This window comes from Stegodyphus dumicola, chromosome 9 (assembly GCF_044657685.1).
Source record: "Stegodyphus dumicola isolate Sdum_Otavi_A_Nest chromosome 9, ASM4465768v1".
Taxonomy (NCBI): domain Eukaryota; kingdom Metazoa; phylum Arthropoda; class Arachnida; order Araneae; family Eresidae; genus Stegodyphus; species Stegodyphus dumicola.
The window spans coordinates 116,408,349-116,433,787 of NC_140776.1; the positions used below are offsets into that span (position 1 = coordinate 116,408,349).

The window sequence follows — 25,439 nt, forward strand, 5'->3', positions numbered from 1 at the left end:
TAATAACAAGCAATAATAATGAACTATTATTAATATGACAATAATAATTATCTATTATTATTTAATAATAGATAACATAAAAAAGTAGGGCTTAACTAAACAATAATTTTATCATTTTTGCAATTTCCAAGTAGTAATAGTAAATAACTATGGTTTAATGATAAATTTTCTTACAACAGAAAATATAATGTTCCTTACCACATCTGAAGCATTTATTATAAATGCTTCCAACTCCCTGACAAGGATAGAAAATGTTGGTCGTTCCTGAGGGTTGCTTTGCCAGCATTCCAGCATGAGTAAATACCTTTTAAAATTTTTTGAATAATATAATATATGATATGCAGAAAGAGTATTATTAAATAATCATAGCTTTGAATTCATACATAAACATTATTCAAACCAAACTGCTGCGTCTAAAATAATTCACAGTACTTTTCTTCTGTAATCAAGTGAATTTGGCACCTTTCTACACTGGCAGCGTGCATGTGCAAGAAATAAACAATTAACAATCTAACTGGTTTTTCATAATAGCATTGTATCAATATAATAGTTTTTCATTATAAAATACAATACAAAGTTTTTAATCCGGACGTCCATAATCCGGAATGATCTATAATCTGGACCTCAAAGCTACAAACTTTCTGCGCACGTGTAGCGTTTACGCCTGCGCATAATACCATTACGCAGGTGCATTTAATGTATAACGGACAGTATAAGCTATTTCAGTCAATGTTGCAGATTGCGTTGTTCCTTAATCTTCTAATTGGATCCTTAAGCTTATTATTTTTTGCAGACTGTTAGAGCAATTTTATAAAAAGTAAGCTTGAACTTTTGATTATATCAAAAAAGATTTCCGATTCTGCAGCTGCCAAAGGATCTACAAAGCGAAAACATGTTTCAATGTCCATCAAACAAAAAGTGGAATTGCTGCAAAAAATGGATAAAGGCATGAAGAAAGTGACAGAGAGGTTAGTGAAAACGAAAAAATTTCAATTGACAAGTTAGTTGGTATTCTCAGCACAGCAATTACAGGACTTGAACAGCGGAACTTTGTAACTGAACAAGAAATTATATCTGTTTATAGAATTAAGGAGAAAGTATTAGCACGTAAAATGAAGCAACTTAAACAACTGACATTGAAAGAAATGTTTAATAAAGTAAACAAATAAAATATTAAGCTTTTTTTTTGTTTGTTTTTGTATATTTTGATACCCTTTAGATCATATTTGCTCTTTATTTCACAAATTATGGTTTGATATTTTTTATTTTATAATTTCTGCATGCCATCCTACCAAATTTAAATTGATGATCTTTAATCTGGAAAAAACCCTAATCCGGAATCGCTGAAGTCCCAACGAGTCATGAAATAATGTTAGCAGCAAATATTGGCACCAGTCTGTCTCAGACAGAGGAGAATATTTATGAGTAGCGCATGTGCATTAGGTAAGTGGCGCTGAATTGTCTGTGAAAAACTGTTTCTTTTTTATATGTTTAATTTCTTTTATATATCATTTTAGATTTATCACAGTATTCGAATAGAACATGAGGCAATAATTAGATAATTCTTCAGATAATATAATTTTTATGTATTCCAATTTATAAAATGAATGAGATGCAACATTATTAAGCAAACCTAGCACCCAAAAGTTCCTATGGTAAATAAATATAGTAAATTTTAAAGAGTGCCATTATTCTGTTGTGGTTTATGCACTATATTTGACGAGGTAGATTTAATTCAATTCAATAAGTTTAAATGAAATGCAGGAAAAAATGCTCATAATTTAATATTCCGTACAAGGAAGTCATGTGGTGTACACATCAGCTTCTTTATTTTGGGCATTGGGAAAGACAAAATATTATAATGCATAATTGTAAGCTGCAAATCATCATCTACAATTTGAAATTTATGATTTTAATTAAATAAAGAATAATCAATCTTTTTCATTTAAGCTTCTACCTGAATTACTAGTGTATGTTTGGTTCCATCAACTTTTCCATGACTGACAGCATTTTACAATTGAACAAGATGTTTGAATTTCATATGCTGAAGGCCTACAAAATATGTTGGATGTTATACATGAAATGCATTTCTTTTAAAAATGTTATATAATTTAAACATAGACTGTTAATATTCAGGCAGATAATAATAAGATGACTGTCTTTATAATTTTAGACCACAGTATGCGATTACGGCAAAGCCTCGAAGGCTATCTGCCTAAGGGAAGGATGCCTGTGTGGAGGACTAAGATAAACTGGCTACACGTTACACATGGGTAAAAACCAAGAAAACGACCATGATGCCAACCCATTTAGGGGATTCGAACGTCAAACTACCAATGTTCAGCGACTTTACTGCTCGGCCACCAGTGAGCCCATGTTAGATCAGAAATTTCTTTCTTCATTCACATGGCTCTTCTACTGTGAACTGCTTTTTGTATAGCCCAACTATCCAGAGATTTAATATTTCTGGATGGTATGAGAATGCCGAGATATGATGCAGATTTTGGCATTTCCCAAGCATTCTGGATATTCAAGCTTTTGCTGTATGTGTATCGCCTAAAGTGTCACATTTTTAAACAAAATGATGCCATGCCTATCTGCAACCTCTGTATTAAAAAAAAATAAAAATAAAATCTGAAATGTTTCAGATTTTAAATAACGTCCAAAGGGGCATTTTTTTAACATTTTGTGTGTTACATTTATTTATTAAATATCACGTTCTTCACACTTAAACCATAAAATTCAGTTCAAGAGTAATATCACAAAATAGTTTTAAAATGAGCATATTTTTATAATTTCCGATACGGAGACTAACGCGCTGGAGATAAAAATGTTTTTTCTGTACAACGTTGCCATTGCTCGCTTTGAAATCCTTCACTTTGTTAATCAAAAATTTGTTAAAGTTTTACAAAATAGGAAATCGATAATAAAACAAATTCCAAATTTCAAATTTGGTCTTCCACATGGCCATATTTGCAGTAGGATTACGTCATTCAAAATTTGACGGGTCTATGTATCGATGTTTTATCACAATGCAAGAAACTACATACATTTATGCAGCAGCAATAATACTTTGTGGCAACAGTTTGAAAAGTGATCGCCGTTTGTAGTCAATCGACACAAAATCGCAAAATGAAAACAACAGTCCTTTGGGGACAAAGCCTTTTTGAACTAAAAAAAAAACTCATAACTAATACACTAAACATAGCATGATAATGGAACAGAATGTGTAATATCTCAATGAAAATATCAGGATGGGGATTCTATTTTGATTTAGCCCATAATAATAAAAAGACTTAATAAAAATGCATGCTGCAAATATAGACAACTCAGTTAATGATCACAACTTAAATCTACACTCACAGTCCTTATCAACTTTTATATAATTCTTCCACGACTAAAATAAAGAAATAATTGGTACTTAATTACTTTAAATGAAAGGATATAATTACTATGAAAATAAATTCTGCACTGATATAAGAAATAAAACAATGAATTGAAAAAAAATCATATACTGCACACATACATGTCTACTGGACATTTCTCTGGCTTTTCGAGACGATGCCCACTTTTCAGTAAGTTAAAAAGTTTCTCGGGAGGTATAGAAGCATACGGCAGTCCTCCAAGAGTCATAATTTCCCACATTAGAACACCAAAAGACCATCTAAAGCAAAAGAAATACTTGTTTTCCTTCATCAATGTAAAACTTTAGAAAACATATCAATAAACTATAATTTTATGTTTTGCAATGAAACTTACACATCACTTTGAGTAGTATAAATTCGATCTATGAGAGATTCCAGAGCCATCCACTTTATGGGAAGTAAACCCTACATTTAGAAATTAAAAAAATGTCGCTTTTATTATGTATCTCAAGAAATGCTAAGCAAAAATATGAAATGGCAATAAAGTTTCAAATTGATTTTGAAATCTTGGATAAAGTAATTGAAAAAAAGTTAAGTACTGCACTTCACAGAGTGTGAAACAGTACAAACGGTACTTGAATTTTGCAGTGGCCCTGGTGAGACAGCGAATTTGGCACGTTTTCTGCTTTGAGGAAAAACAAGCGATTACCACATGTGTGAGAAACAGTTACCAATTTGTGCATGTGAAAAAAACAAAGGCTACTTCATAGCTAACTTTTCATACATGCATTCTGTCATTATCACATTTTTTTCCATAAAATACTCATTACGCTTGCCATTTTTAATCTCTCACCAATGAAACAAGCTCTAGTTGATGTTTGCGACATTATTAGGAGCCATCGTTGTACAATGACTACCAGAAAGAGTCTCAAAAATGAATTTTCCAGATATGTTGTTTTTTTCTGAACAAATTTCTAACAAATTGTATTAAATAAAATAATAAATAGAATTTCCCGGCACATATATATGTTATTGTATTAAATAAGGTAACTACTGTATATCTTAAATACATTCTGTTGAATTATGCTATTATGGTTTTATTATTATTAATTAAATTGCTGACAAAATTGTATTAAATGCTATAATAAGTACAAATTTATAATCCTTCTGTGTATATACATCAAATAACCTATGTTGTAGGGCTATTAAATGAATTTCTGATTTTGTGGATGTTTTATAACATTGGCAACAAATCATACTTAAGTCCAAACTGTGTCAATGTTTCCTGTCATGAAGGTCGCTGCAGAAGACAAGTACAGCACAAATTTCCATAATTTCCGAGGTGGGCATCATATCACAGACAAGGATCTGCATTATGTGATCATGATGAAATACACTGTGCCTATCTACATCTCTGGGTAGGTAATCCTTCACAGAGAATCATATAAAAATATCTGGCCTCTACTACATTATATACAGTAGATGCTGCTTAGTGTGATCGCATTTAATGTTATCATTCAGACATGTTATTGAATTCTCAATGTTTTTCCCGTTAGTATATGGAAGCATAGAAAATTATTGTATTTGACAATTTGATTAATAGCAAAACATTATAGAATAAATTTCTGAAAAGTATATAAAGTTGCCAAATAAGTTCAAAATTGATTATACAAATTGTTGACAAATGTTGTGACAGACAAATGTTGTCAAAAAAGCACCAAGCATTTAAAATTAGACCTCTGACCCCCCCCAAAAAAAAACAGTTTGATATGGATTTTTAATAACTCTCGATTTTGAGGAAACGCAGATAATGTCATCTCTTCATTGGGAGCAAAAAATTTTGCAGAATTCACCATTACCCTCCCATTTTCCTAACTAAAATGCTGTAAAATTGATGAAATTAACCCATTCGCGCCGACTGTCACGTATACATGCCAGCAACGAACACACTTGAAATGAGAGAAGCATGACTCACATACACGTGTTTTTGATTAAATAAACAAACGGGGAACTAAATGTTTCCGAATGGCGTGATTTATGACGCCTCTTTAAATCGCACTTTATTCGCATGTGGTAGTTGTTTATTGTAAGTAGAAGTTTTATACGCGCTAAAGCGTTGAGTATTTCGGGTTACAGTTCAGTTTTTAGAAAATAAATAGATCTTGTTAGACATGAATTCTTTCTTTTTGATTTTTCAAACTCGAAGTGTTGAAAATGTTTAACAGAACATGAAATAGCAGAAATGATGCAAAATATTTCAGATATTGATTCTGAAAGATTAGATTTTCCAAAACTTTGTTCAGAAGAGACTGATAAGAAAATGAGACGACGATGCTTCGTTTGTTCACATTCCCGGAAAAATCCTCCAAAACGGCAAATGAGTTATTACGAGTTCAAGGAATGTAACGTAGGACTGTGTGTAGATCCCTGTTTTCAAATTTTTCATACGAAAAGAGAATTTTAAGTAATATATTTAGTTTTCAGATGTATAATGTTAAAAGTCATAAAATGGTGAGTAATTAAAATAAAATGTGTAAAATATGCATTTAAACAAGAAATAAGGTAATTAAAGTATATATATAAAAATATTTATAAAGCATAAGCCATTTAAATACTCTATAGAGCATTACTAAACAATGCATTGATACTTCGGAAATTTCATGGATTTAGGCTTAGTAGCAAAAAAGCCCCCGGCCCTGGAGAGACGCTCACGGAAGACACTGCCGGCCTCTGCGATAAGTGCGCGTTTTCGCTACCCGGCTCGAAGGGGTTAAAGTGTTTATTTATATGTTTCTAGTTAGTTACTGTTTCAAAAGATATGTTTTCTCACTGTCGAATTTCATCAAAATAGCCACGAACAAAAGTGACTGATTTAAGTAGCATTTACTGTAGTGTGAAAAATCTAAAAATCTATTAAAGCCATCAGAAATACAGCCAGGAACAAATTATGAGCATTTTGTAGTTTTCGTTACTCTTATTGCCTTGTCACAGATTAACCCTTTCGCAACAGGTACCAAAATGTCCGAAAAGCACTCTTGGAATGATGCATTAATAGTTTTGTTGGCACAAGCAATTTGTGGTACTAAGGCTAACTCTGAATAAAATCTGGATAAATTAAATTTGCGATCCAATTAGTCATTTTTTGGCATATTATGAAAGGGACACTCAGATAGTTGTCAGAATTAGTTTGAAAACTTTATCATTACATTTCCCTTGACAACTGAAATATAAAAAATGTTTCTATAAGTGATATACAAAATTTTTGCTTCAACATTAGGCAAATTCTATGAGGAATGAATAAAACTTCTAAAACAATATCTCTATATTGTCAAAAATAAAAAATTAAAAAAAAAAAAAAAAAGCATTTAGAAGCATCGAGAATACCCTCATGTGTTCATATCAGCTGGTGTAGTAAATAACCAGCTCTGTTTATTTACATTACTCAAACCAAGATTTCCGCTTTAATTCCAAAACAAATACCAGAAATAAAAAATACTGTAACAGAGGTTCTGCCTTCTGTTCTCCCATGCCATTTACTAAATTTTATTTATCATTAACGATATTATCTGTCTACATGAATCTTCAAAATATAGTTCATGAATACTTTCATTGGTTTTAAGTCTCTTTGTTTTTCTAATTATTTCTTCTGTCCGCACAATAATTTTTATGCAAGGACTCCCTTAGACATGTATATTATTCTAAGTGTGAAAAAGATGAGAAATGCTGATAAGCAGCTTATAAGGTATTTTCTCCCGCCTTTCTATATAAACTTCATGATGTAAAACAGTAGTACACTTGGCACGTATTCGAGAGGTCTGGGTTCGAATCCTGGCGAGGGCGTTTGCTCATTTTTCATGTCTCCTACTTCAAAATAACCTAATGACTCTATAGGCTAAATGAAAACAAAGCAGAAATAAGACCTAAATTTATCATATTGCTTTGTTGGTAAAAAAACAATAAAGAGTAAATATAGTTTCAAAGACCTGTTTATTTTACAGAAAAGAATAATATATACATTCAAATATTACTTACCAAAAGCATAATTGCACAATTTTTAATGTATGCCCCCAACAACACAAAATGAAATTCACTTACATTTGCCCGCTTGCGATAATAATCGTTTGCATGAATATCACGAGCAAAACCAAAATCTGCTATTTTCAGCACTTTATCTTCCATAACTAAAACATTTCTAGCAGCTAGATCACGGTGAATGCACTAAAATAAAAATTTATAAAGAAACATGAATAAAATAAAATACATAGCAAAACTATTAACGTTACTTGTTAGAATTTTTAATGAGTAACTACTGAATAAAAATTGCATTAAGTAATGCATGTTAACATTAATAATAACTGCATGTTAACATTATTTGACATTAATGTTTCCCAAGCTGTTCTCATTGTGAAACATTTTTTAAGTTTTAATATTTCTAAGGAGCATTAAAGTTTGGAATTATTAATAAGATATGATCATGCAGATATATTATATAAACAAAATGAATGTTTATTTCATTTTTTATATTATACCTATAAAAAAACATTTTTCAGTTCTTAATTTCACAAAAAAACAGAAAAAAAAAATTATAGGTAAGACTAATTAAATGAAACAAACAGTGTAAGAAAATTAAAACATTTTCACTGACTACAATGTAGCACATTGTTAGAAACCTAAATTCTTATATCAAATGCAAAACAGTTTCACAACTTTCATTCATTCATTTTTAACTCGAGTTTTGTAATTTTTTTATGGAACACTTAAACTAAGTTTAGGAAATGCTGTAATAAGTAATGGCAATTTCATTTTAATGTTATAAAGAACATTATTTAATGCCAAAATATTTTTATTAAAATATGTTAGGGCAAATCAGCTAGATAATCATACACATTTGAAGAATACGTTCTTATTTATCCTGAACTTTTCTAAGATGTCTCCATACACAATTTTATGATCATAAAAATACTTTTACACTACTTATTTTGAAAATGCTTTTCCATACCACTCAAAAAACTTAATATTAAAAAATATGAGGGGATTCAGATTTTAACTTTGCACCAGAGGGTTTGTAAAGCTTTTTATGCTCTTGCCAAACTTGTTCTTAATCTGATACAGACTCACTCCCATTGATACAACTTTTTTTGTCTTTTTAACTTTATTATTAAACATAACTTTCTTCACATTAATGCCACATAAAATTCGACAGCCCAATCACAAAATTTAGAAGAGTCTTTTAAAAAATTTTTTAAATTCCTGATACGGTGTATCTTGTTGCTACATTTGTTTTAGACTAAAAGGATTATTATTCTCAAACCTCACTTCTGTCTCGAATCATTTTTGTTGTCTATTTCACTTTTCAAGTAACTTGTTGCTGGCATAGTCAACAACCTAAAAAAATTAATCTTAAAAAAGAAAATATATATAAAGATTCTAATAAATCCAGTTACTGTCATTTTAAGGGTTCAGCTGGTAATTAATAAAAGCAATGAAGAATTGCATTTATTGCTTTCAAAGAGCTTAGTTTGTCAATCGATAAGAGGTAGATTAAATTTCAGAGAAAAATTAAATATCTTACTCCTTGCCTAAAGGCAATAAACTGGTGTGTGGAATTTATATTTGATATATATAAAAAATATTTGATATCGGATGTCGTTAGAATTCCTGATAAAAATGCTAAATGTTGCTGTACATTTTATTATATTTGTTATAATATTTCTTCAAAAGTAATACATGGCGATAACATTTGGTGGTAACATCTAAAAAGTGATAGAGACAAAAAGTGAAATCTAATAGAAACTCTGGGGCTAAAAAACCATCAAGTTTGCTACAAGGATAATTAATTTTTAAATCCGTTTTAAGAGATAAATTAATCTATATCTCTGATGAAATGAGAAGTCTTCCAAAGTGTGATATCGAAAGACTAACATGGAGTTCTTAAAATGTATTTATCGAAATTTGGAATCATTCTATTGTTGTTCCTTGTCCTTCGACTCTCAGACCAGATTCCTGCTCAGGTCCACAGCTTAACTACGGCTGATAGGGAGAGAATAGCATCTGTCTGTAGTCGGGATCTTGGGCACCTCATAAGGGACAGTGCAGGTTTGACCAACTCTGTTCCAATCAATACAGCACTCTCAGAGACAGATTCAGGAATCTCCTACCCATCTTTCCCTACCAATAAACTCTCAAGAACACTCAGTTTAAAAGCATTTCAAGTACCAATATGCCACAAAAAAAAAAAAAATATATGTCTTCTCTGAGATTCAAACCAGGGCACAATGATATAGCAGCAGGCATTTTTATACTATTGAAATCGCAGTTAAATCATACTTATCCCCCCCCCCTTAATCAATTCATTTGGTACATTCCATTTCAAGGTTCCCGCATAATAATGGCACCAAGTTACTACCAACTTTGTCTGAAATGAAGTAAAATGATAAAGCATTTTTCCTCAGGTGTTGATAAATAAAAAATTATTAAAATTTTTTAAAGAAAATATATTAAAATGCAGTCTATTTGCAGCTTTTATCTTCCTCAGCAAATCAAAAATTGTTAAAATATTAAAAAAAAAAAAAAAAAAAAAAAGAGAGAGAGAGAGAGAGAGAGAGAAAACATGTTAACCCATTAACCACTGGTGTTACGTTGATGCAACAGTCAAAATAAATGTATATAAAAATATAACTACCAATGATATTTTATACTAAAATATGATTTTATGTAGGGAATATTATGAAGATTATTTCTGTAAACAAATATTTGTCTTCAACAATAATTTTGTTTATAATAATTAGTCTCGTACTAGAAGCAAAAATTTTACCACATATTTTTGCCGAAAAAATTTAATGACAGAATCCCCGTCTTTAGGGGTGATCTATTTTTAGCCAAGGTCATTGCTTATCAATAGCTGCTTGTATTTGTGTAGGGATGGAAAGGAAAATAGGTGTTGCACTGAAGGGAAAAGGGTAGTGCCGTTTTTTACTCAAGCCTTTAGATGCTCTGGTTGATCCATCCTTTAAAAATTCCTAAAACGAGATATGAAGCCTTTTAAAGTCTTTTTGATGAAGAAACAGATGATAATGACCAGAGTGAAACTGATATCGCCGTTGTTTCATCAGAAATTGCAGAAGTTAGCGATGAAGAAGAAGGGAATGATAATGTTTTGCATAATAATATTTTACCAAATGATACTGCTGGGAATGTTGAAGTTCCCATAGGAAGTAAATTTCAGCCTTCTAAAAATAGTGCTAGTCATATGGAAAAGCTTAAAGAACTGAAAACTTGAAATGCATAAAAAAGGAACCGTCATAAGATTTCATCTTCTGTGTCATCTAATAAAGGTTTTAATGCTACAGGAACAATTCAAGAAAACAGCATACAAATGTGCCTGTAAGAAAGGCAGGGGTAATTATGATTTCCATTATGAAGAGAAAAAACAAAAAAATTTCTGGTCGATGGAACGATGATTCAGTTGGAACTGTTGTTAACAACAGTTCCAACTGTTGGTTCAACATTTGGAAAAATTCAGCCCATAAAAAGCTTTCCGCTATTCAAGAACGTAAAGGAGAAAGGTTTTTGTATCTTAGCCTCATCTTACTGAACAATACAATGGCAAAATGGGAGAGTTTATTTATTTGACAATTTAGTAACTAATAACAGAATAAGAGTTCGTAACAAAAAATGGTGGTGGCTAATATTTATTAGCTACATTGATGTATCCTTGATAAAATTTATGGAAAGTATCCCAACTTTCTACTACTGGAAATAAAAAGTTTCCTTTAGATTTCAAACGCAAGATTGCATTATTCCCTTTGCAAACTGAGAAATTAAGAATTAGCCAGAAATAGATCAGCCACTGGAAGACCTACTAAATTCAGTATTCAAAAGCCACTGCATAGAGATGGCTGGCATTTTATCGTAAAGTCCGAGGATAACAGAAGACTTCGTTGTAAAGAATGGCATAGCCATACTGTTTATAGACGCAAAGAGTATAATGTAGCTTTACATAATGATTACATAATGAAATTATTTTGTTTCATTGCTGTTTAACTGAATTTTATGGTTTAAGTGCAAAGATTATGATATTTAATAAATAAAGGTAACACACAAAACGTTAAAAAACCACCCCTTTGGACGTAATTTAAAATCTGAAACCCTTCAGATTTTTTTTTATAATTATTATTTTTTTCCTGCATGGATACATGGATACAAAAATTTTTCCCTGTGGTAGTAAAACAAATAGCATCTTTGTTTTACTATATTTAAATAGTTTACACTGAGACTGATGATTTATCACTACTCTTGACAACATTTAAACACCAAGGGTCATAAAAATGAGAAAGAACTTTTATTATTCTGTACTTATCATAGCCACATATTTTCATCAAAAATACAACTCCTCCATTTTTGGCATCATGCACAATGTATGTGTTTAGGGCATCAAGGAAAGACAGCATGAAAAGAATTTCCCATTGCTGGCTTTACCGTGGAATGCAAGGTAAACCAAGATGAAGAGAAATAGAATGAGAACAAAACCGGCATAAATAAATGTGGAGTGCCAAAAGCTTTTTAGTGCTAAGAGCTTCTAAAATTTTTAATTTGGCCCTACCACTAATAAAAACTGTTCACAATATTTAACCTTACAAGATTAAAAAATTAAAACTGAAATATTTTAATTTCAACCTGCAGAATCTTGTAGCATACATGATGACAAATTATAACAGTCAAAATAACAGTTAACTAATGGATGGAGAGAAAAATAATACAGTAATACGAAAGGAAAATACTGCACTTTTACATTAGTATTTTTTTAAATTAAGTTTGGAGGGAAAATAACTAAAAAAAACCTAATTCAGGAGACAAATTACTTTATAGCACTGAAGTTTTAACTGTATTTCTGATGCTGAGACAAAAAGTTTCCAAAAAGCAGTTTTGACAAAAAAACACATACAACTACAATAGATGTTATTTAATGTGATCACAGTTAATGTTATCATTAGGATATAGCTATCGAATAGCCAAAGTCTCCTTGTTTGTGTATGAAAAGACCAAAAATACATAATTTTATTATTATGAACAATTCAGTTAATGCTATCAAAATGTAATAAATTGAATTTTTCAAACCAAAGGAAATTCTTCAAATAAAGTAAAAATAAATTTTAAAATTGCCAAATGGCTAAAAAATTTCACCAAAGAAGTCAAAATATAAACCAAGCACGGTTAAATGACTGACTAAAGTGAAAATCAAGCAATGAATAAACTGCTCGGTTTTTATTTTAGTCAGCCATTCAAAATTAGGCAAAGAAGCAATCTTTTCCTACATTTCATGCAGATTTTGAATGTTGATTTTGAGATTAGTCAGACACAGGTCTCTCTTCTTCAAACAGTAGATATATGCAGGCACTTTCTGAAACAAATCCAAGCACATCGTGTAAAAAACTTTCTGAAAAACATAATGATAAAATCGGTGATTTCCCTATAAAAGTGTATATAAGGAATGCCCTCCAAGTATTAAGATTAGAAGTACAGCATCGGTCAAATATTTTCCAGAAACATTAGCCACAGTTCATAAATGAACTTTTCCAATGAGCTTGCAAACAATCCTCTAATAACAGCCTTTTTCATGGTTAAAAAGCTGTGAAAATAAATATTTACATGTTTTTACTTATTATTTTAAATTAATTACATTCCATTGCAATTTTGAATGACACTTTTTCTCCCTCATCGTTTAATGTTATCATCCAGTTAGCGTAATCAAAATGGCCGTGGACAAATGAGATAACATTAAACGGTGCTTATTATAGTATTAAAACCAGATAGTAAGCCACTGCAAAAAAGACAAACATTAATTTCAAAAAAACAACTCTTTAAAAATCAGTGCCAGTTACAGACTTATATTTTCAGCTGATGTTTAAAATAAAAAAATAATAATAATTCTCTACCTTTTTTGATGATAAATATTCCATTCCTTTTGCAACTTGGTATGCAAAGGTAACCAGACTTTTTTCAGTTAAAACTTCTCGATCAGTATTGGAAACCTCATACCCAGGTACTGGTCTGCGAGCACGCAAAAAATCTCTCAAATTTCCATTGGCTGCATATTCCACAATTACGTACAAAGGGCCTAAATTTTCAGAAAAAAACCTTTTAAAACTATTACAACAGTAATTAGTAATTACCAATTTATATAATCAGAGAGAAAATGTAGTCATAATTCAAGTTTTTAAACATTATTATTTCATACTTGCTTAAATATGTGTAATTAAGTCAAATAATTACCATTCTGTGTGCAGCATCCGAGCAAGTTAATGATGTGAATGTGTTTACCTATGACTTTCATCATCTCCATTTCAGATATTAAATCAATCGCATCTTGGTCACCATGACCCTCTATAACAAAAGAAACAAATGCAACATTTTTGAATAAATCTAATTAAACTCTTGAAATAGGAAATTAAAACACACACACACACACACACACACACACACACACACACATATATATATATATATATAAAGTTGAATGAAATTATGTCAAAAGTTAATACAAAAATGCAGTAGACTCTCATTACAAGAAACATATCTATTAAGGAATATTCATCTGCTAGAGCATTATATAGTGCTTATGTCCTTGAATAAAGATTCCAGAATATATTCATAAAGAAGACCTACATTCAAGGAAATGGAAGCACCTACGATTAGTGAACATTTCTGATTTTCAATTAGCCATAAAATATAAATGATTAAGAATTCTTATATTTGGGAGAGCCATTTTCTGCAACTCTTGTATTCATATAGAATTTGACTGGCTCAACCACAAAGGAACAGCCTACGATTTTTCTACAGACTCGTAATGCATGGAGTAGTCTCAGCTTGAAACACGCACATTTATTAGTTTCAAAGGAAAAAAGTACTATTATTATCTTTAAAAAGTTATTTCCAGCTCAAATATTTCTTTTCACCTTTCAAATACAAAAATATGCAGTCTGAATTACATACAGGCTACCCCTCACTGCCTCGCATCACTATTTACAAATTTCACTTTAATGCTTCAATTTGATTTAAACTGCAATAATTAAGAATATAAATGAGTAATGCAAAATCTCTGCAACTCACTACTAAATTCCCCTCAAAATATCAATTAAAATTAATTTTAAATTGATTTGTAATTTATCATTAATTTTTCATAAAAGATAAGTATGATCTAGCCTTTTCACAGTGATTCCAGATTTAATCTTCTAAAAATACTTCATTAGGGAAAAAAAACATAAGACATCTTATACAACTGATTTCAATTTGGGGAAAAAGTAGACCAGCTAATATAATTGAGAAAGAACATGCAACTTTAGAAAAGAGAGTAATATAATGGCTACCTTTCAGCATCTTTACAGCAACTGTCACAGATTTCTTGTCTCCAAATAAATCAATAGCCTCGGCTTGCATGACTTGACCAAAGGCACCTTGACCTAAACCCTTACCAATTATTAACCTAAAATATGAGAAAATACATAATTAAAATTTTTTTAAATGCTTTAGCATAAGGGTTATTAATACAAAGCCTGTCAATAAAATAATATGACTTTTCTAAGAATACTTTTATTTACATTAAAATTCTATTCCTACTCAAATCTCCTTCAAAGCAATTCCCTTGCCTAAGATGTAGCTGCCACTCTTCAAAGCAGTTCTGAAACTCCAAAATAAAAAAGGTATGTTGCAGCATCTTTAATGTCTTCTGTGGTTCCAAAATCAAGTTTCATCAAATGGGTTTTTCAGAGTCCTGCCACTCTTCATCTGGTCTAACACAGCCTCTTTCATGTCTTCAGTGGTTTCAAAATCAGGTCTCTTCAATGGGTTTGCAGTCTGTAGAACATGTAGGCTGTGGGCATAGGGACAACAAGATGCCTTTCTGGGCCAAAAAACATTGTTAAAGAAAACGGTATGTGACCATGGGGGTAGGAAATATGAGGAAAGTCCCGAACTGGTTTCTCTGATACACTGCATTGAAGCAGTAGTGCATCCCTCTTGGAGACCAAAACATTCAATGACTTGCCATTAAGATCAATAGGTTTCGACACGGAGGTAAAAATTTTTTAATTACGTTGTAAATACACTGCTGGCCATTAAAATTGCAACAACAGGAAGGAATGATCTGACGAATGTCAAAATCACATGAAAGGATGAAGAGGTTGGGATATGCAAATGATTAGAATTTCAGTGCATTTAAGACGACACGGGAGAAATGACATCTGAAACACTGCATAAAAGAAAAGTTGCGGATTTCTCATTCAGAAAGCACGTTGTAAGGTCGAAGTTTGCTCAGAATACCGTGTTATGCCTCGAATAAGAAGAAGAAATGCTTACCAGCAAGTGTTGGAATTTGATAGAAGCAGGATCCAGAGTGTGGATTATCGTTCCTTGATATCACCCGTCGCACTGGTTGACAACCAACCACTGTCATGCAAATATGGAATCAATGGGTTGCTATGTGTGAATCAACTTTTGCTTACAGATCCTAATTTTGTCTAATACAGATCTCAAGACAATATTCAACTACTGTATCACTGTTCTGCTTCTTTGGTTTGAGACATCATACTTCAGAAGCCCAATGATGCTTCTTATCTAATCTGAAAGCTGCCATTACTGAGCATTATGGGGAAAGTAGTACCCAGAAAATCCGGAAATTACTCACCCAGGAGCAACTTGGAGATAGAAATCCATCCAACATGTCATAAAAAGGTGTGATGAAAAATGCGATATATCTGACTGACTGCTATTGGAGTTGTGTATTCAGCAAATGCCACCAAATGTTCAATCTATTCTCATATCTGTTCAGCCACTCAATTCTTCGAAAGTCGCCAACATTGTGAATTGGATATTAGAATCCCACCCACTCAGGTAAGTGCAGTTTCTTCACCTGCATCAATCAATATGACTAATAATTCTAAATAGGATTCCTTGCTAGATGAGGTCTGAAACTTATGTGGTAAGGTACTGTCTCTACGATGATCACGCAGTGCTTCTAAAAACTGCTTTAAATTTTTCATATTGCTGGTAACATAAGTTAAATGAAAAAGCTAAAAAGTGAGAAATTTCTGAGAAATGAATCATGGAAAACATAATGACAACTTGCGATTTACTCTCCAAGTTTCGCAGTTTTTTTAGTAGAAACAAAATATCTTTTTTTTTTTTTTTTTTTTTTTTTTTTTTTGCGACACTGGCTCAGATGTCAGTCTTCTCTTAGCAACCAAGGATGAAATGCATCAGATAACTATTTTGATGTTTTCTGCTGCCATCGGTACACCAATTCTGGTTTGGGAGGGGGGCTTTTAAATCTTGAGCTCGGACTTTGTTGAAATTTTAGTCTTGCTTTTTATGTACATAAAATTACTGGATCCGATTTTTGACATTATTTCGACTTACTATCTAATTTAAAGAACAGAAAACTTGTTCAGTTCAAAACTAACTTAAAAATTAATTGCAGTATCAACAGCACACATTTATTTGCACTCTACTTGTATTAAAGCAATTCTTTCAAATACTGTATATGATAAATTACTGTCTGACTATCCTTCAGAGCAGAAACTTCCTGATCTTAATGAGAGTGTTACTATGTACTTCATTGAAAGTGTAATAAGTCCTCCTGTGTTATATAGCCTAAGAGACTATCTCTGGATAGATTAAAAAATTGCTAAGAATGAAATCCAAAAAATTTTCAGTTTAGGACACATCATTCTAACCTGTACACAGATTTTTGTTGTTCTTGGAATGGCAACAAAAGATTATTAATGATATTTTTCTAAAGAGTTATTTACTTTTGCTAAAAATGAAATAAAGATTATTTTTGATTTAAAACGTGGATTGACATTATTTGATGAAACAGAGTTGTAAAACTAAAGATTAATTTGGAGTCAGAGCCAATAACTGGTGCTTTGGACTTTCGATTTTAAAGTAAATATGTCTGAAGACAATAAAACTGTCACGGATCCTGCACACGAACTGTGTAAGGTAAGTGTCAAAATTCCTCCATTTTAGTTGGATCTCCCAGAAATATGGCTTTTTTCAAGTTGAGGCTCAGTTTAAGATAAATGGAATTATTTCAGAAGAAACAAAATTTAACTATTTAGTATCACAGTTAGAACCCAAATATGTTGAGAACATCTGGGATATCGTAACAAGTAATTCCGCTACTAAATATACAGAATCCCAAACAAGGCTTCTGGATTTATTTAAAGAAAGCTAAAGTACTAGAATTACAAAACTTCTTACAGGAATAGATTTAGGCAAATTGAAACCCAGTAAATTATTACAAAAATTAAAATCTGTTGCAACATCGGATGTGTCCGAAAATTTAATTAAAACGTTATGGTTAGAAAAATTGCCGGGTTAGAGAAATTGCTATGCGTAATATAATACTTGTGAGTAATGAAGAATTACCCAAGTTGGCGATCATGGCTGATAAAATTTCAGATATGACACCTTCTAGAGATTTGTGGTGTATCAACAGCTGGTAATTGCTTGAATACAGAACTGTTAATGAAAATTCAAGCCCTTGAACAGCGAATTGCCGAAATGACTATTCATCATATATCGAGAGCACGATTTAGAAACAACTCTCCATCCCGCAGATGATCTCGCAGTACTTCTAGGATAAGATTTAATCCTCAAGTAAAATATTGTTTTTATCATTTCCATTTCGGTAACACGTGTCATCAAGGTAAATATACTCAACCATGCAATTAGTCAAGTGATAAGTCATCCAATCAGGGAAACGACAATGCGCAGTAGAAGAAGTGGCAAGCTCTATTGCTGATAGTGTTACAGAATGTTGCCAATTTTGCCTATTTATCAGAGATAAAAAATTGAAAGTGTGTTTCTTCATGGATAGCGGTACAGATGTTAGCATTTTACCTGTATCAGCACAAGACAAACAATCCCCGGATTTCAAGTTATATGCAGTGAATGGTACCGAAATAGAAACATATGGTATAAAAATGTTAACACTTGATTTAGGACTTGGGCGTGAATTCCAATTTCTGTTTATAGTGGCCAGAATTAATAAAGGAATTTTAGGAGCTAATTTCCTTAACAAATTTAAATTAATAATTGATTTACATGGCAAAAAACTGATTGAAGGAGTAACTCAACCAAAGGTAACTGGTGAAGTTGCTTCCATCAGTGAAAATAGTGATATCGTTACAGTAACCCATTCACTAAAATTTAATATTCTTCTAAAACAATACTCATACTTATACAAACCAAATTTATTCTTATCAGGTTTAAAACATAATGTTCAGCATCATATCATAACACATGGTCAACCTGTGCATTCTAAAGCAAGACAGTTGGATCCTCAAAAGCTTGCAGTAGTTAAGCAAGAGTTCCAATTCATGTTGGACAATAACACAAGACCCTCACGTTCTCAATGGGCAAGTCCTTTGCATGTGGAGCTAAAAAAAGATGATACTCTTCGCCCATGTGGAGATTATAGACAGCTAAACGATAGAACAGTTCCTGATAGATATCCTATTCCTAGGATAGAGGACTTCCATCATATTTTAAAAAGTACAAATATTTATTCCAAAATAGATTTATTTAAAGCCTACTATCAAGTGCCCATTGCCAAAGAAGACAGATGTATAACTGCTATTATTACTCCTTTTGGATTATATGACTTTAATGTTATGAGTTTTGGTTTGAAGAATGCACCAGCAACATTTCAAAGATTTATAAATACAGTTCTTTCTGGTCTACATTTTGCTTTTCCATACTTAGACAACATTCTGATAGCATCTGCTAGTGAAGAACAACACAAAATCCATTTGAAGCTTGTGTTTGAGAGATTAATTCCCATAAATTCCGCATTAATGTTTCCAAATCCATCTTTGGCACACAAGAAATAGAATTCTTGGGTTATTTAATTACTCCTCAAGGATCACGACCTTTACTTGAGAAAGTCCAAACTATTGTTAATTACAAGCTTCCAACTACCTTTCACGAACTCAAAACATTCTTAGGCCTTATTAATTTTTATCAGAGATATTTTAAAAATGCATCAAAAAACCAATCTCTCCTACACAACTACCTTAAATGATCCCAAAAAAAAGATAAATGGAAAAGTGTGAAAAATTCATCAGTGGACCGATGAAGCTAAGGAACAATTTCAGCGATGCAAAGATGATTTAGTCAATACAACAAACACTCTTATCATTCCCGAATCATGAACTACCTCTGTCATTATATACAGACGCTTCAGACTCGGTGATTGGAGCAGTACTTCAACAATTTTAAGATAACAGATGGAAACCTGTTGCATTTTAGGTACTACTTTGGTAGACAGTTGCACGGATTTTTGGAAATTTACGTTGGCGCAGTTGTTACATTCGTCAGCCATATTGAAAAGCTGTTTTTACGCATAGTAAAGTATTCGAAACTTTAAAAGAAGTAAATATTGTTGTCGTTTTTTAAGATGGCAGGCAGGTGTAAATAAATACATTTACTATGAGTATAAAATACTAAAGTAAGTTTATTATTACTTTCATATAGCAAAGAAAGAGAATAAAAACACCGCTATAAAAACATTATGCCAACGTTTAATTAGATTAAAATATTACTTAAATTGAATATCGAATTAAAAACATTACACCAACATTTAAAAGATTTAAAATAGTACTAACTTTAAATACTTTAAAATACATTATATAGAGTATAATTAACATTAAAACATATGCGACAACGATTATCTCGGCAATTTTTGAGAAAATAGAGTATTAATTTTTTTAACGAAAATTGAAGTATACAATTATAAAATAAAAGAAAAATATATACTTACAAATTTTTTTAGTCATTCAACCTGTCGTTTATTGATAAGTACCAAAAAAAAATTAATATCAATGGCTGGAATAAAAAAAAAATGAAAAACAAAAAACAAAAAAATTTATAATAGAGAAAGCAATTTAGAGCCAAATTAATGGAAGATGAAGATTAAAAATAACAAAAAATTGGGGGGGGGGAAACCTCCACTAATAGGTATTGTTTTTAAGATTTCAAAGATCCTTTAACCGCCCCTCCCTGAAGTACAAAGGACAATTTTTTTATTCTGATACCAAAAATTCTTGGTACTTACCAATAACAACAGTCATCTTTGAAGGAATTCGAAGACATGAATTAAATTTTAAAATGGCGCGGTAATGCACAAATTTTCAGTAACCAATCAAAGAGCTAATTACCGCTCATTAATGAACAAATATTCTATAACCAATCAAATTCTATAACCAAATTCTATAACCCATCAATTTTAATTATCATATACAATAAAATCATTTAAAAAAAATGAAAATTAAATTGTATTTTAATATTTAACAGCCATAAATAATGTTTAAAACATTAGGTTAAATTTATATATATTAAAACTAATTACTTTTAAAGTCTTGGCTTTGTTTTAAAGTAAGGTGACGTCATTGATTACATCATGTACAACATAAAATTTCATAAAATATTATAAACAATAAAATTTTTATTTCAAATAAAAATGCAAAATTAAATTGATTTTTAATATTTAGAAGCCATAAATAATATTTAAAACATGGAATTTATGCATAATAAAACGCATTATTTTTTAAATAAAATGACAACAAAGTATCAGTTACCATAAATAACTTATCCAGCAATGGGTTTACCATAAGTCGTATTACTCGCCAAAATCCGTGCAACTGTCTACCAAAGTAGCATCGCATTTTATTCCAAAAAACTAAATGAAGCACAAAAGCATTACAGTACTTACGATAGAGAGTTACTAGGAATTTACCTCTCCATCAAATACTTTAAATTTTTGCTGGAAGGAAGAACATTTACAATATTCACAGACCATAACCCCATAATCTTTGCATTTAAACAAAAGCCAGAAAAAGCATCACCTCGTCAAATTAGACATTTACAATACATCTCTCAATTTTCAACTCATATACAGCACATAGAAGGCCGAGACAACATCGTTGCAGATACTTTATCAAGAATTGAAGAAATTTCTTTGATCGACTATGACAAAATTGCAAATGAACAAATTATGGATAAAGAATTGCACAATTTGAAGACATCAGCAACTTCCCTGAACTTCAAGCAGCATCCACTACTTTCTGCGAAGTCTTTTTTTTTTTTTTTTGGCCTATATTTGAAAACTGTCTAAAATTCTTATTTTACTAACTTTTCATTATGTTTATTTAACTATAATATGCATCGCATAGTTATATATTTCAATTAGGATTTCATGCTATATTACTATCTGTGTATTACCATTCATATATACTTTGCATTTTATTTTAATTGGACATTTTAACTTATAACTGTTATCAGAATATGTATACTTTTTGCTAGAATTCTTTGTAATTAACCCCTTTTGTTTCATGAGTGTGTCATTGGAGGATACTCTGTGATTATATTATGTTCAGCTGCATGCACCATCAGCTGATGTCACATTGTTCTGCAATAGCTGTCCGTACCATCAGCTCACAACACATTGACTTTGCCATCAGTTCTGTAAAGTTTGCATATTGCGAAGTAGCTTCTGTGTTTTTATGGATAATTTGTGCTAATAAAGTTGATTTGTAAAAATCAACACCACGTCATACCGAAAAAAAGGTTTACAAACTGTTCAGAATGCCTTTAATGCAACAGTTCAGTAGTTAACTTTTTATGGTCACATTCTCAGTTCAGGTGTCCGGGATATACTGTGACCTCACATTCTCAGGAATACGTATTTTATAACATGTCTGGAACCCTGTTATGTACCTTTTCAGCAACCTTGCAACCCCAAAAACTGGCTTTGAAGGATTTTTTTTCCAACTGCCTTAATGTAAAAAAGAAATGTTGAACACTATACAACAGTATACACAGGAGAGCTATAACAAGATTTTATTTCAAAATAAGAAGTAAAAGTCATACTTTTCTCTAGGAACCTCCCATACAGGATCAGGTGGTATTTCATACTCTGAAATACATGCTGAGTGACAATCATACAGGGGCTGGTCAAATGCTTGGATTTTCACAAGTGGAGCTAGTCCATTTTCAGAGCTTCCAGATGTCTAGTTGAAAAGTTATTTAAATAAAAAAGGTGAATATATTTTCAGAACATTTCGACAAATATGTAATAATTAAAAAAAATCTGTTGTACCCAGCACATGACCTGCCAATTCCATGTTTTAAAAAACAGCAATGACCTTCAAGAAATTTATCACTTCTGATACAACAAAACCTTCATTTGTAAACAAAATAAACTGGTTGTTCCAATAACTAGAAAGATCTGCCAAACAAAATTTTGGATTATATTTTGTTAGATTTAATTTGCCACATGTAAAAATTGACTTTTCTACATTTACACCAACATCATAAAAAATGCTATTTTTATTAAAAATTACATTTTATCGCAAAGTTGAATTACATGTAATTTAACTAACATTTAATTAAAGAAAATCAAGCATTTATAATATATTTAAAATATATACTTGTAATAAACAACTATCATAATTTAATTTTCTCCTGTGTTATATTTACAGTATTGACAAATCTACATTCATTTTGATCTGAACATATATCCCACAATATTTAAGTATCAGTCAGTAATGATCATTCAACTAGAACAATATGTTAGGGTGCATATAGGGAATTCCCGAATGCCATGTACAGACTTGGAGGGGAGGTAGAGAACATTGTGAGGAGCCATAATTACATTGGAGAGCATAGGCGGAAACATAATGCTAATGAGATAAAGAGACACAAAGACAGTAAGGCCACAACACAGAATTTAGTGTAAAACGCTTTATTACACACACGCAAAAAAAGGGCCAATAATAAATAAAAAGTATGACATAAAAGCACCACAGGAGGTGTTCAAAATTGTGACCCTTGATATGTATGCACGCACAAGACAGGTGCGACATGGATTGGTGGACATGTTTGAAATTACCGGGTGTTTCATGGATCGTAGCAGCAGTGATGGATATTCATACCACCAGGTCCATTTCAAAACTGACCAGGCGTGTCATACACAAAGCTTTAAGGTTGTCATACACAAAGCTCTTCATGGCACCCCAGGGGAAAAATCATGAGGAGATAAATCAGAGAATCTGGGAGGTAAAGCAACGGGATCACCATGCCCAATCCACTTGTTTGGAAACGTTCGATCCAAATGATCACGTACACACCTTCCATAATGAGATGGCACCCCGTCCTGTTGAAACTTGTAAGTAAAACTGATAGGCGTGTCATACACAAAGCCCTTCATGGCACCCCAGGGAAAAAAATCAAGAGATAAATCAGGGAATCTGGGAGGCCAAGCAGCAGGATCATCATGCCCAATCCACTTGTTTGGGAATGGTCCGCTCCAAATGGTCACGTACACATTTTCCATAATGAGATGGCCTCCCATCCTGTTGAAACCACATGCAGTGTCGAACAGGTATGAGGACATCAGTAAGCAGTTCCTGAAGTACCTCCTGTAGAAAGATGAGATACTTGTCAGAGTCCAGTCGAGGGGGTAAGATATATGGGTTGAGTAAACTGTCCCCCATGATGCTTGCCCACACATTAACAGTAAAGCATTGTTGTGCGGCTCGTGGTCAGGTGCTGTGCGAGTTGTTTAACAGGCAGCTATGTTCATTGCAGAAAACCAAACTACATCTCAACGCAGTACGCACATGGGCATCAATCATCACTTCATCTGTGACTATACTGAAGAAGGTGTGATTAAATTAGAATATGTAAATTCCAAGGAAAACATAGCTGATTTTCTGACTAAAAACATTTCAAAGGCAGTGTGACTATACTGAAGAAGGTGTGATTAAATTAGAATATGTAAATTCCAAGGAAAACATAGCTGATTTTCTGACTAAAAACATTTCAAAGGCAGTGTTAATCAACTTGAGAAAATATTTAGGTTTTCACAAATAGCCCTCCGATGTGTGATATAAAAAGTGCCTGTGTATGCTCATAACACTTGTAAATTTCTTTTACCAATTTTTTATTGTTCAGTTATGAAGAATTACTGTAAGTTCCTTTTTTTTTTTTTTTTTTTTTTTTTAAATTCCTTATTTTTTTTCAGGTTGTATTTAATCAATTTAAGTGGAATTTATTTTTTTTTTTTTTATTTTCCCCCCCATACTTTGGCAAGGAGGAGTGTAGAAATAATCTTTATTTTATTTTTATGATGTTGTATCTGCAAAAGCAATGCTATAAATATACACTCTATGTTCTTTAATATTCATGTGTAGCTCTTTTCGTTTTTTGCTGAATGGCAACAGTTAGTTAGTCAAATAAATAAACATGTAACGTACCTTTGTGGTTTTCTTATTTCTTTCTACTATATTTCAAAATATATCTGCCATTTAAGTGATTTCTATGAGGCACAACTTCAGAATTGTCCTGTTGTAACTAACTTCAGAATTGTCCTGTTGTAACTATCTTGCCATAACATCAAAGAATGGAATTTGAATTTTAAGAAATAAAGTCTTGTTTATTTATCAGGGAAAATGAACAAAGCTGCATTTATTAAAATTCAAAGATTTGTGCATTTCCAATTGTTTTAGTGCAGGGTGTCTGGAAAGCAAGTGATGAAGAAGAACAACACATATTATGTGCTGGAATTAATGTGCTTATTGCATTGCGGCTGTTGCGTAGTTGGAAAGACAAACTCAGAAAATTTTAAAGTTTTAGAGAATGAATTTAGAATATTTTTAAGTTTAGCTTTTACAGTATTTTTGTTTATATAGTTTTAGTTTAGTCTAAGGAACTTTGTTACAGTTACAACTATTTGGTTTAAAAGAGATACTGAAAGTTTTAGGTTTTGTCTGGGTAACATTGTATCTCATTCCACATGTTTAAAAGTATCACCAGTGTGACCTAGCTGTATTGTTTCTGTAAATTGGGCTTGCAAATCTAAAATAATTTGATTCTGCTCCATACAAATCTTTCCAGTGAGCAAAATGTTTTTAGTTCCCTTCAGTTGAGTAAACACATTGCAATAACACATTGATTTGGCTATATTATGTTATTATTTTTCAGAACTTCATTCCTGGTATCTCTCGCATATAA

At 31.6% G+C, this 25,439-nt stretch overlaps 1 protein-coding gene across 5 annotated transcripts in view; it reads right to left on the reverse strand.

Annotated features, from left to right (window-relative positions):
* LOC118204686 (fibroblast growth factor receptor 4-like) overlaps positions 1 to 25,439 on the reverse strand; it is a 135,006-nt gene that overhangs the window by 13,152 nt on the left and 96,415 nt on the right. For 4 of the 5 annotated variants that reach the window (XR_015043069.1, XM_085823956.1, XM_085823955.1 and 1 more), the window contains exons 13-20: positions 22,296 to 22,435; positions 14,732 to 14,847; positions 13,638 to 13,748; positions 13,301 to 13,482; positions 7,461 to 7,583; positions 3,760 to 3,830; positions 3,527 to 3,664; positions 199 to 304 (exon numbers count right to left, since the gene is read on the reverse strand). Coding sequence is in view for 4 of the 5 variants with exons in the window: in XM_085823956.1 (XP_085680082.1) it covers positions 199 to 304; positions 3,527 to 3,664; positions 3,760 to 3,830; positions 7,461 to 7,583; positions 13,301 to 13,482; positions 13,638 to 13,748; positions 14,732 to 14,847; positions 22,296 to 22,435 (987 nt within the window). In the remaining variant the exon portion in view is untranslated. The remainder of the gene's footprint in view (positions 1 to 198; positions 305 to 3,526; positions 3,665 to 3,759; positions 3,831 to 7,460; positions 7,584 to 13,300; positions 13,483 to 13,637; positions 13,749 to 14,731; positions 14,848 to 22,295; positions 22,436 to 25,439) is intronic. The other variant, XM_085823958.1, reaches the window with a different exon arrangement.